At 38.9% G+C, this 12,747-nt stretch overlaps 1 protein-coding gene across 1 annotated transcript in view; it reads left to right on the top strand.

Annotated features, from left to right (window-relative positions):
* SNTG1 (syntrophin gamma 1) overlaps positions 1-12,747 on the top strand; it is a 140,812-nt gene that overhangs the window by 42,878 nt on the left and 85,187 nt on the right. The window contains exons 7-8 of the mRNA XM_040261680.1: positions 5,984-6,086; positions 10,391-10,473. Of these exons, the coding sequence (XP_040117614.1) occupies positions 5,984-6,086; positions 10,391-10,473 (186 nt within the window). The remainder of the gene's footprint in view (positions 1-5,983; positions 6,087-10,390; positions 10,474-12,747) is intronic.

Below are 12,747 nucleotides of genomic sequence, written 5' to 3' on the forward strand. Positions count from 1 at the left end.
CCTCTGGGACTCTGTTGAAAAGAAGTAGAGTTCATAGTGGAACAGAAGACTTGAAGGAAGTTCCAGATGACAAAATAAAAAGGCAGTAAGCTGATACTCTTACCAAGGGCCACCCTTACACATCGTCAGTAATTTCAGATATGTCAGACAGGGACAGACGTACCCGGCTTCAAAATAAAGTGCCTGCATTTTGCACAAATTCATAGCCATCTTCAGGGCTATAATCGCCATGTACCCACCATTCTGTGTGTGATAAATTCCTCTGAAGACTGAAATTTGAAGTAATCACAAAGTAATAAACTCTATTTTCCTTCGTGTATTTAGCAGCATATAAGGATTATTTTCTCCCCACTCATTTAACACATTATATTTGAGACTCACATCTATTTTCAAGTATTTGAAATGACCAGACACCCAGAGCAATCACTGGTCTCTCAGGGCAGGACAGCTGTATTTCTCCCTCCTGAATGTCTGTTTCCAGGGGAGTGCTGGCAGAGGCAGCAGTGGCCCCGCAGTGCTGCTGACTGTACCAGAACATTAATCCTGTTCCCCACGGGCTCTGGGGCGGCGGGGGGCGGGGGGCATACCTAAAGTTCAAAGAGACATGTGAAATGATGCATGTGATAGAGTGAGATGAAAGACTGGGAGGAAAGTGCACCAGCAACTCCACAGTGTTTACTTCTGAGTCCTGTGCTGCTGTGCAAACGTGTTGTGATGATGTGTGTAAACAGACACTTGCAGCTTCGGGCTTCAGCTGCTCTTCCAATGTGGGAGTCACCAAGTCCGTGTTGCTTCTCAGATCCTGACAATTCACTCCTGAGACAATCTCGTACAGAGCTGTACAAAAATAAGGGAAAATCTCTACCTTCCTTCAAAAATTAGATAAAGCTTAGTTTTGAACCCACCTGTTCCAGATGACTTTTTAAAACTAAACTTTTTACCAATTTAAAATTTCTGTTAAACTGCCTAAATAGAACATGAACTACTCGGTTGGCATACAACGTTAGAAAGCACAGTAAAATAGTACTTGTGTCTTTGAAAAAATATTACAATTAAAACAAATGCTGAAATAGTGTTACTATAGTGTGTGAACTAGTTACCAATGTATTCTGCTTGTTAAGTTCAACTCATCTAGAATGTGGCATTTCACCCACTTTTATTACATAGAATCTTATTTTAATGAGGTCTTTTAAAGTGATGGAATTTTTAGTTATAGCTTCAAATATTACAGTAAAAGTGGATCAGGTGTTCTACATCCTCACCTCACTAAAGTAAATGATTCTTTTCCATATTGAAATTCATTAATAGTTATTACTATATCTTGGTTATTAGAGTTGACATTGTTATTTAGTCAACCTCCATTCTTATTTGTAATATTTACCCCAATTGAAAACTTACTACATACTTGCACACTATTTTAGGGTGAAATTTTAGGAATTCAGAAGTACTAAAAATTTAGTAGTTCTTTTTAAAACATACAACTATACACACATTTTTGCTGTGATTTTTTTTTTAATTTTATGAGAACGTAACATTCGGACTTGAAATATCTATATAAGGGATCCTTTTGTACTTATTTGTGTATGTGGACTGTTTCCCACAAATTAAAATGCAGGAAAGGTGATGAAATGAATGAATGTGTGAGATTCATCCTCAGGAACATCACAGCACCTTTCTCCAGTTGTGATGTCCACAGTAATCCAATCCCCCATCCCTTCCTCCTTCTGTCCTCAGCTTTTCCACCACTGTTCAGTGTCACTTTGTGGTAAGAGATGGTATTTCTAAGTTACCTCAAACTTCTTTCTTATTTTGCACTTTCTTATTTTCCAAATTCCATGTGATGCTTGCCTTCTCATGTTGATCCACCCACTACTTCCAGGAGTGATGGGATTTTCTGTATGCAGTTCTGCACCGCATTTTCCAGCTGGACAGTTCCTGCTGTCACACACGACTTACTGTCCAATCTGGTGGGCTACAGTCCCGCCAGAGTCGGACAGGACTTAAACATACACGCACCGGCACCAGGGGTCGTGGGAACTACAGGCTCCGTCCTTGACCAGATGTCTCTTTCCTGAGAAGGCCCTGTCTCCGCCCTGAACGCTGGCAGCACTCTGACCCCACCCGTCACCTGTAGGTGTGGACACGCACACCTGTCTTCACAGAGAGGGGCAGGTGCCCCCGCCACTGCTCCACAGTCTCCCCTCAAATTTACATGTGGAAGTGGGAAGCAGAGGACCTAGTCCCACTCAAGAGAGCCCCACACAATAAGGACATTATTTCCCCCTACAATTAATGTAAATAAAAATGGTTATATAAGGAAATGCTTTGTTCACTCAGTGTCCACAGGTGGTCACCATCTCAACATGGATAGTAAAGCTCGGTATCGTATCTAGTGCCAGCTTAGCTGTTTTGTCTGAAGAGATGTTTGTTTAAGACCATTCCTCAAAGTCATGCTCAATTTCCTTTTCCTCCAGAGGTCAGGACTCTAAGGAAATCATTTACTGCAGTTAACGACATATTAGCAGGGTGAGGCCAAAGTCAAAGGGAAGTCCTGTGTGTGGTGTGTGTGTGTGTGTGGTCTGAGTGTGTGTGTGTGGTCTGTGTGTGTGTGTGGTCTGTGTCTGTGTGTGTGTGTGGTGTGTGTCTGTGTGTGTGTGTGGTCTGTCTCTGTGTGTGTGGTGTGTGTCTGTGTGTGTGTGGTATGTGGAACCCACAGCAGGCCCACCACCGAGACTAAACCCTCCCATCAGCTGTGCACTCTGAGTGGAGCTGGCCTGTCAGTGCAGGTTCATAACTCGTATCAAATGTCCCACTCAGCTCGAGTGTGTTGACTACGGGGAGGCTGTATTTCTAGGAGGCAGGGGGCCCAGGTGAAATCTCTGCACTTTCCCCTCCAGTTGGCTGAGAACCTGAGACTGCCCTACAAAAATAAAGTCTTTAGAAAACAAAATGGTAAAATAACCTCCAGCTATGAGCATTTTTGGCTTCATACACCACAGTGTTTGTGGGCGGCTAAATGTTTCCTCAGAATCTCCTGTGAGTTTAGAATGGCCCCGGCGGGGAGGCAGAAGGACAGAGAACACAACAGTATTCTATGCACTTTCCTGTCTAACAGACGGATGGAATTTACGGACATTTAGGTCACAGTCCAAACGGTTATCTTGTCCTGGTTTAACAGAGTCAGCCCGTACCAATCTATGCCAAAACCAATACAGAATTGTAAAGTAAAACTTAAAAATAAATAAATAAATTAATTAATTAAAAAAAAAAAGAGTAGCTCCCTTTCCTTTTTCCGTTTTTATTGATTGCCATCTTGTACCAACTTCTGTGCTTTTGCTCCTGTACTCACCCAAGGCAGTATGGGAGAGAAACTGTGCCGATGTGTCATCTAATTAAAACGGACAACATTTGATTTGCATCAAGAAATGTGAATGAACATGAAAACCATGATTGGATTTATTGGTGCTGATTTCCAATTGTGCAGGAAGATGACATTCTTCCTTATTCAGGATGTGGAACCTATATTTTCTACCTGACAGTATCAGGCCAATTATCTCAATCCTGTTCTCTGAAAAGATGACTATTTCTGCATTAATTTTTTTAGTATATGTGTTGCTGAATCAAGCATGTGTTTCTGCATTAAGAAATGTGTATGTGTTGAGGACTTGAAGTTGTGGTTATCCAGAAAGACACCCATAACTGACCTTTTATTGAAAACAAACTCAAAATTCCCTGCCTTGTTTTATAATTTTTGAAAAGTTTTTATTTATCTTGATGGCATTTGAACAAAATTTCAAGACTCAAGTTTACCAATATAAAGCTTCAGAAGAAAAGCTTTTGCCCATTAGCTATTTCTAGGGCAACTATATTTAACTTATTCTACTTCATTCTCTTAATTATACTTGAGATTCTCACAGTGTTGTTTTTTATTTAACATTGGATATTATGTATTGCACACTTGCTGTAGAATGTGTGCCTTCAGTGGCTGCTTTCCACTGCCTCACACACTCCAGAGCACTTGTATAATAATGATTATATAAACATTAAATGCCACTGTGAAACAAGCCAAGTTCATAAATTCTTACTAAGCTAAAAACTAAAAAAAAAAAGGGGGGGGGACTTTGCATGGGATTATCTTGAATCCATGGGAAAGTAGAAGAGAACTGATATCCTCACAGTGTTATGTCCGGGGGTGTCCATGATACACCATCTTCCTCCACTTCAGCTAATCTTGTAATTATTTGTTGATATTAAATCAAAGCCAGTTGATCACTATACATTACTTTGTATCTGTGATATTCCACACTAAACTCACTTAATAACTCACCATGCAGTGATGGTGAGTTATAGGCTCTTCAAGGATTTTCTATATTCAAAAACCATGTTACCTCTGAATAATGTGTTTCATTTCTTCTATTCAATTTTAATGATTTTTATTAGCTCTGTTCTTGCATTATTACAGTAAAACCTGAAGAAAGATTAAGGAGAAATGAAATTGGTGGCCATTTTTGTCACATTTCTGATCTCAAGGAGAAATGCCTCAGTAATTTACCATTAGCTGTGATGTTTCTTATACATTTTTTGTATATCTCTTTATAATACGAAGGATACTTCTTTGTACACTCAATTTTTTATGAGCTTTTATCAAATGAATCAATGAATGTAATCAAAGGCTTCTTTGTATCTATTAAAATGATTATATAATTTTATTCATTTTTAAAATTTCCTGCTTTTAACAGGATGCTATATATTATTTGTGTGTGTCGTGTGTATATGTGTGTGTGTGTCTGTGTGTGTATCTTATCTAATGCTCAGACTGGGTTAATGTTATTGTTCTGTCCTCAAGTCGGGGTTAGGGCCAATCCAGCAAAGTTGTTTATGCTATTTTGCTTTTTATTTCTATAATTTCATTTGATTTGGGGGGCTTCCCCAGTTGGCTGAGTGGTAAACAATCCCCCTGCAATGCAGGAGATGCAGTCTGGATCTCTGGGTTGGGAGATCCCCTGGAGGAGGAAATGGCAACCTACTCCAGTATTCTTGCCAGGGAAATCCCATGGACAGAGGAGCCTGGTGGGCTACAGACTATGGCCTCTCAAAGAGTCGGACACGACTGAAGCGACTTAACATGCACATAGCACATAGGGACCAGAAGTCATTCTAAACCATTTTCATAGTCAGTTCTTCAATGAGTTTATGATGATCATTTTTCTATCAGTTTAATAACAAATTATGTCCCCGTGGTTATTAACTGCTTCTTCACTATTTATTTTTAATTCTCCTCTTAGTCCATGTAAATTTTTAAAATTATAGATATACTTATATCTTTTCTAGATATGTTTGCTATAAATAATCTTCAGCTTTCTGAACTTCTTTTAATATTGCTAACGTTTGTCTTGTTATAATATTTTGGTAAATGACCATTACTAACTGGTAGAAATAGACCTAGTAATTCTATAATTTGGAAAGTGTGGAGAGTTGTCCTATATTTTCAGGGAAAGAGAAGAAAATATGCAATAATATAATGGAAAAGCAATACCTATTTATTTTTTTCAAACACATATGAGTGCACTGGAACTATTTAATTAGAATTAACACTCTGGTCAACATCTGCAGGGTAATTTTCTCCTAGATCTCCAAATAGTGTATCATGGATGTTCAATGAATATTCAGTAAATTCATAAATATAGATCTTTCTGTAAATCTAAGATAGACCATAAACTCCAGAGAGTCTTGATGAATGTAAATGAGGGATAATGACATCGTATGTGAATAGGGACACTTAATGGTGCGGGGAGGGAGGCTGTGAAGGCTGAGTGCCTGCAGCTTAGCTCATTCATCCTGTGCACCTTCCATTGAATGTTTCCAGCCACATCACAAGATATGAGAGCTGGAAAAGACCACCCATTACTTTAAGGTGCTGCAATCACAGAAATGTTTGCCGACACACTGATAGTGGTATCATTTTTATTATGTTTTCTATTAGGTTCAAGTTCTTCGGAATGCTGGAGAAGAGGTGACCCTGACAGTCTCATTCTTGAAACGAGCACCCGCTTTCCTCAAACTGTCACTGAATGAAGACTGTGCATGTAAGCATTTGTGAAGGATAGGTAAACTGCTCACGTCATGCTTACTTTCTGAACCATTATTTCCTGACAGTAATTAGTAGCTTCTTTTCAAAGTTGGGATTTCTACCTGAATACAAACATTTTGTCTTAATATCACAAAGCGTTCAATTAACCTTTCTCCAAAGGGAACAGCTGTTGTTTTTGTTTCAAAATGTATTCACATTTAGCTATTTTCCAACTAAAATTGGGGAAACAGTATTTTAAAATGTGTCATATTAAATATATACATTTTGTATCTCTACTGAATTTCATTCATAATGTTTGATGAATATATATTCTCTAAGTAGAAAGCAATATACTCTTATTCAACTACTGAATTTACTAAATAAGCATTTACACTTAATCTGTCTTGATGAAAATATGGAGATTGAAGGAAGCCCTGGTCTATGTGAAAATGTAATAATTTTCATAAGAGCTACTTAAAATTTTCTGTATCTATTTGCACACTATGAAATGAAATGCATACATATTATAGGTTTTGCTAAAATCAAAGAAGAGTATATTTTTAACGAAGGTTACATGAAATGAAATGAAAAGATCCTCAATTCTCAGTTGGATCAGTTTTGACAAACACACGTTTGCTCAGTCCACATGCATATAGATCATAAAATGGTTCTGCTATGCATCTTCCTATAAATAACATTGCCACAAAAAACCACTGACTTGATTTCTTGCCATCAAGTACTATTTTTTGCTTCTTCTAGAATTTTATGTAATGTAATCAAGCTGTTTTTATTTTTTTACATCTGGCTTCTTTCATAATGAACCATCTCATGTTACATATTTTCAGAGCTTTTTTTTACATTGCTGTGTAGTGTTCCACTTGTGACTGTAGTAAAGTTAGGTGATACATTTTCCTGCTGATAGGCAAACGAACTGTTTCCAGTGTTTTGCTATTATAAAGAAAGCTGCTATAAAGAACCCTGTACAAGGATGGAGAGTCTTACTATTTTATGTCACTACTGTAACTAGTACTATAAGTACCTAGAAGTAGAATTGCTGAGTAACAAGACAGATGTGCAATTCACTTGCTGACAAACTGCCAAGTCTATTTCTAAGATGGGCATATATTTACAGATCTCACAGTGTCCACTCCAGTGTGGGTGAGAGTTTTGGTTGCTCTGCATTAATGCAGTATGTGATGGTCATAATTTCTTCAGCTGTTCTCTTGAGTATCTGGTGGTATCAGATTGAAGTTTCAATTTGCATTTCTCTGAAGACTAATGATGATTTGCTTCTTGTCATGTGCTATTTCCATGTCTTATTTTGTGATGTATCTGCTCAAGTCTTTCCCCCCTATTTCTATTGGTATGCCTTTATATTATCACATTGCAGGAGAGTATAAGACTGCTTATCAGCCTTTTGTTAGTTATGTGTGTTACAAACATTTCACTCATTTTGTGCATGACTGTATTTTTTACCCAAGGTGTCTCAAGTTTGTACAACTCTTTGTGAGAGTTTAATTTTATTTTTATCAGATCTAATTTATCATTTGTTGTTGTTTTCATTGTATATGCTTTTGGTTTTCTGTATCTTCTCTAAAAAATATTTGCCTATCCCATAGTAGCAAGGATCTCTCCCTACATTTTTGCAAGCAGCTTTACAGCTTGATTTTTTAAAATAGATTTATCTATTTATTTGGCTGTGCCTTCACACGGGATCTTTGATATTTTTTGAGGCATCTGGGACCTAGTTTCCTCCATGCAGGATCCAACCTGGGCCCCATATATTGGGAGCATGGAGTCTTAGCCACTGGATCACCAGTGGAGCTCATATAACATTGATTTCTATGTTTGAGTTTATAATCTATCTTATAGTAATAACATTTTGGTTCTGAAGTAGGAATCAAGAATGAAGGAGTCACCATCTGATTTCCATTAATTTATGCATGCTGTATTCTTTCAATAAAACCACAGTGTTGATCATTCCAGCTTTATACTACTTTAAAAAGTCATCCAGGGTAGGTTCTTCAACTTTGCAATATTTCAAGGTTGTTCAGCTATTCTAGATCCTTGTATTGTTGTGTAAATTTTATAAATAATATATCAATTTCCATATAAAAAAGCTATTATGATTTTGAATGTGACTAGATTGAATTGATAAACAGTTAGTATACTTAACTCCTTAACAACTTTAAATCTTTCATTCTACAAACATATCTTTCCATCTCTTTATATTTTATTTTTTCTGTCAATATTTTAGTGTTTCCAATGAGAAAGTATATCATATCTTTCATTAAAGTCTTTTATGTTTTTCTATTTTAGTGTAAATAATATTTTAAAGATTTAACTTGCCAATTATCTGTTGCTAACATACAGAAACAATAAAGCAAGCATTTTTATATATTGACATTTTGCAACATAGCTTAATTTCCTTACTAATTCTAATAAGATTTTTTGTGCTTTGTAAAAATTTTTCTACATATGAAGCTATGTGAACTGCAAATAGTGAGTTTTGCTTATCTCTTTTCAAGCTATACTTCTTGAATTCCTTGTTTTTTCTTGATTTTGCACATAGTAATGGGGTGGTCCTCTAGTAATGTGTTGAATGAAGTCCTGAGTGCAGATGTCCCTCCCCTGAGCAAGATACTGGTGGACACCATCCAGCTTTTCACTGTTAAGTGTGCCGTCAGCTGTGGGTGCTCATAGTTGCCCTTTTTATTATTCATTTAGTTACTTTATTTTTAATTGGAGGAAATTTTTTTACGGTGTTGTGTTGGTTTCTGCCATACAACAATACAGATGAGCCATAATTATTCATAATTCGCCTCCCTCTTGAGCCTACCTCCCTCCCCCATCCCACCCCTATAGGTCGTCCCAGAGCACCAGGCTGGGCTCCCTGTGTTATTGAGCAGCTTTCCACTAGCTATCTACTTTACCCACGGTAGTGTGTGTATGTTGGTGCCACTTTCTCCATTCATCCCACTCTTTCCTTTCCCCACTGTGTCCACAAGTCTCTTCTCTGTGTCTGTCCCCCTGTACCACTTTTCTAGATTTCACATATATGCGTTAATATACAATATTTGTCTTTCTTTCTCTGACTTACTTCACTCTGTATAACACAGGTGCCTTTTATCGGGCTAGAATAGAAAGTGAAAGTCGCTCAGTCATGTCCAGCTCTTTGTGACCCCATGGACTATACAGTCCATAGACTTCTCCAGGCCAGAATACTGGAGTGAGTAGCTGTTCCTGTCTTCAGGGGATCTTCCCAATCCAGGGATCGAACCCAAGTTTTCCACATTGCAGGTGGATTCTTTACCAGCTGAGCCATGAGGGAAGCCCCAGTTAAAATACAGACACCCTTCTAATCCTGGTTCCTGAAGATATTTCATTTTCTTTCTTTCTTTTAGTAGAAGTTAATGTTGAATTGTGTCAAATATTTTTTTTCATCCATTGAGATTCTACATTCAAAATTTTTTTCTGTTGATATGGTAACTTTTTAAAAGTTCATTTTGAATGCCAAATAAAGCTTGCATTCCTAGGATAAACACCATGATCACGCTGTATCTTTATAGATATATTACAGGTTTTAATTTGTAAAGTATTGTTATTATTTTTAATCTATGTTCACTAAAGATTTCCAGATGTATTTTTCCTGTGATATTTTAGTGGGACTTTGGTACCCAGGTTATTATATTTTTGAAGCAATCTCTAAATTGTAAAATCTTAGAAAATCACAAATCTTTAATTTTTATTACTCATCTTTAAAAATAGATATTTGTAGTTTTCTCATCAGGATCCAATATGAACTATTTTAGTTGTAAATTGATTGTGTGTCAATGAAGGTGCTCCCAGTGACAGTGTACACAGTAAGAGTGCTTGTGAAAACAGAGCACTTACAAATTTTGCATTATGGAAAATTATGGTAAATACACACGAGATTTGCTGGTAGATTAGTGCACAAAATTAAGTAGGACTTTGTAGCCAAATGAAATCTTGCACCATTTTAAGTATGGTTCATAAGAATAGGCCTTTCAGGTAATAAAATGAAATAGTATTTTTATATGGTTGAATGCTTCCCTTAATAAAAGCTTAATGCTTCTGAAATCAAAGATAAATATTTGCAGGTCTCTTTTAGGATCCACTTTAGGTTTTCATTTTTATTTTTGCTTACTTCCAAAACTCTGGCTTTGACATAAATAAAACAGAGATAATTTTATTCCCTGGCTTGCATGATACCTGAAGTGACCTGAAGTTCATGGGACAGAAGATGTCCATGCAGAGCAGGCGGGCTTCTAACCAGCAATGCTCTGACTCTTCCCGCAGGTGCACCGAGCGACCAGAGCAGCGGCACCTCCTCCCCGCTCTGTGACAGTGGCCTGCACCTCAACTACCATCCCAACAACACAGTAAGATGCCCAGGGCATGGTCCCCACTAATGAGGAGGGAACCTAGACAAAGCCCAGGGTACAGGGAGTTAGAATTTGCTCAAACTGCTCTGGGACCTGGCTTCTCTGACAGACTTGAAATCCTTGGCTGCTTTATTTTTTTCAGAATTATGCTAATCCAGGGAGGAGGTAAATAAGTAGGTCTGTTATTTTTTTAATGTCATTTTTCTCCTCTCAGGTCTTCACTAAGCCCTTTGTAAGCTGTAGAGACTTAACTTCGAGAGGTCACATAGAACATCATAAATCATTTTATAACATGGCATCTTATACGTAATTTGACATAATTTGTTATCATTTTTCATTTGAAATTATTTCACAGAAAGTAGCTATATAATTTGTGATATATTAGGATTTCTTAGCCACCTTCACGCACACCAGGGAATTAATGCAAAATGATAAAGATGAAAATCTAATCTACACATTGTATAAAATGTGAGGGATGTTAATAATTGATAAAATCAGCATATTGGTTTTATACATATTTAATAAAGTGCTGATTTTTATTTTCCACCTGTACTTTGGAGTTCATTTTCTTTTATAAATATTTTGAACTTCCTTGTATTTCACCCTTTGAAACATGCACACATTCTAAAGACAAAACGAATCCTTCCGGTTAAATGTTAGATGATCAGTTACCCCTGTGCTCACAAACGTGAAGAGAAGCAGAGCTCACTTATGAAGAATTTTATTTTTCTGTTCCAAGTATTAGGATGTATAAGACATGGAGCTTCCTCTGACCTGTATGATTCACTCTCCATTGGAAATTCTTGACTTCCCCGTGGCATTTCACTTCAAAGTCCTCCTTCTGAGCATCCTCATGCCTCTGGCCTCAGTGCACTGAACCGCAGAGCATCGGTCTCAGCCAAGTCCAGCAGGCTCCCAGTCATTTTCCTTTGCCTTTTTTGTTCTGAAAAAGGAACCATTGGCACCACCAGGGTTGTCTCTGCAAGAGTAAACCAACCACATCTGGTACTTCACTGCCCTTCTCTCTCACTTCTGTCACCAGAGAAGTAACTGTCACACGGTGGATAATATCTAAAATGCGGTCTTTAGAAGGCGGCAAGGTCTGAGGGACTCAAACCATGAGCGCATGTGTATGAAGTGAATCCAGGCGTCGGTCCGCGCGCCGGTCAGCTCCATCTCGCCGCCGCAGCCCAGCCTCCACCTCCTGCGTGCTTTCATCCATCCCTGCGGTCAACATGCTCGTGACGTCTCTGATGTCTTTCGGGTCCTTTCACGGGTGGTGCCTTGACCACCACACTTGTGAGTCGACTGTCTCCCCTCTGAAAGGAGCCTCTGCCTGGAATCAGGGCTCAGCGCCCCGTCCCCACTGTGGCTGCAGCCAAGGACTCAGAGATGGGGCACGGAGCAGCCCTCCAGCCTTGGCAGGCAGGCGATACGGTGTCCACCCCGCCCATCAGGAGCCCACATCCTGCCAGGTTCCCTCCTCATCCCCTTTCTCCGGAGACCTCTCCCATCTGTCCCTCACATCAGAGCCTCCGTCTCGGCCCTCTCCTGAGAGCGGGGAGGAGCTGTTCTTCTGCAGAGCCGAACACGCTGGGTGACACGTTATGCTAGTCCCTGGCCCTTCCCCGGGGACCCCTCTGTAAAAAGGAGACGGAAAGAGGAAGGTCGGTGGGCGGGAGCCATTCAGGCTGCTTTATTCTCTTCCCATTACATACACAGCAGTGTCCGTGGACTTGAGTTCACCACTTGTGCTTCAGTGTGGTGCCTGAGTCAATGCCTTCCTTACAAAGATCTGACTGCAGTAAGGAAACCACTCAGCAGTTCCACAGCGCAACTGTTCCAAATAAATCCAACTGTCAAATCTTTAAAAACTCCATCATCATAAACTTTTCTGAGTTGTCTTTCCACTTCAAGAGGCATGTTTGATCTCCATTTTTAGCGTTGGATTGAACATTGTTTGACTTTGCTAAGGATCTTTAGAGCTTCACAGGTGGCACCAACAGCAGCAAAGCTGTCTGTCAAGCAGGAGACGTAGAGATGAGGGCTCGATTCCTGGGCCGGGAAGATTCCCTGGAGGAGGGCACAGCGATCCACTCCAATAGTCTTGCCTGGAGAATCCTATGGACAGGGAAGCCTGGTGGGCTACAGTCCATAGGGTTGCAAAGAGTCAGATACAACTGAAATGACTTATCACACACATGCATGCAAGGATCTTTAAAAGAGTTAATAGCACTTGCGATGTTTTAGACAATAAGAATCAAGACACAT

The sequence above is a fragment of the Oryx dammah genome, unplaced genomic scaffold (genome assembly GCF_014754425.2).
Source record: "Oryx dammah isolate SB20612 unplaced genomic scaffold, SCBI_Odam_1.1 HiC_scaffold_19, whole genome shotgun sequence".
Taxonomy (NCBI): domain Eukaryota; kingdom Metazoa; phylum Chordata; class Mammalia; order Artiodactyla; family Bovidae; genus Oryx; species Oryx dammah.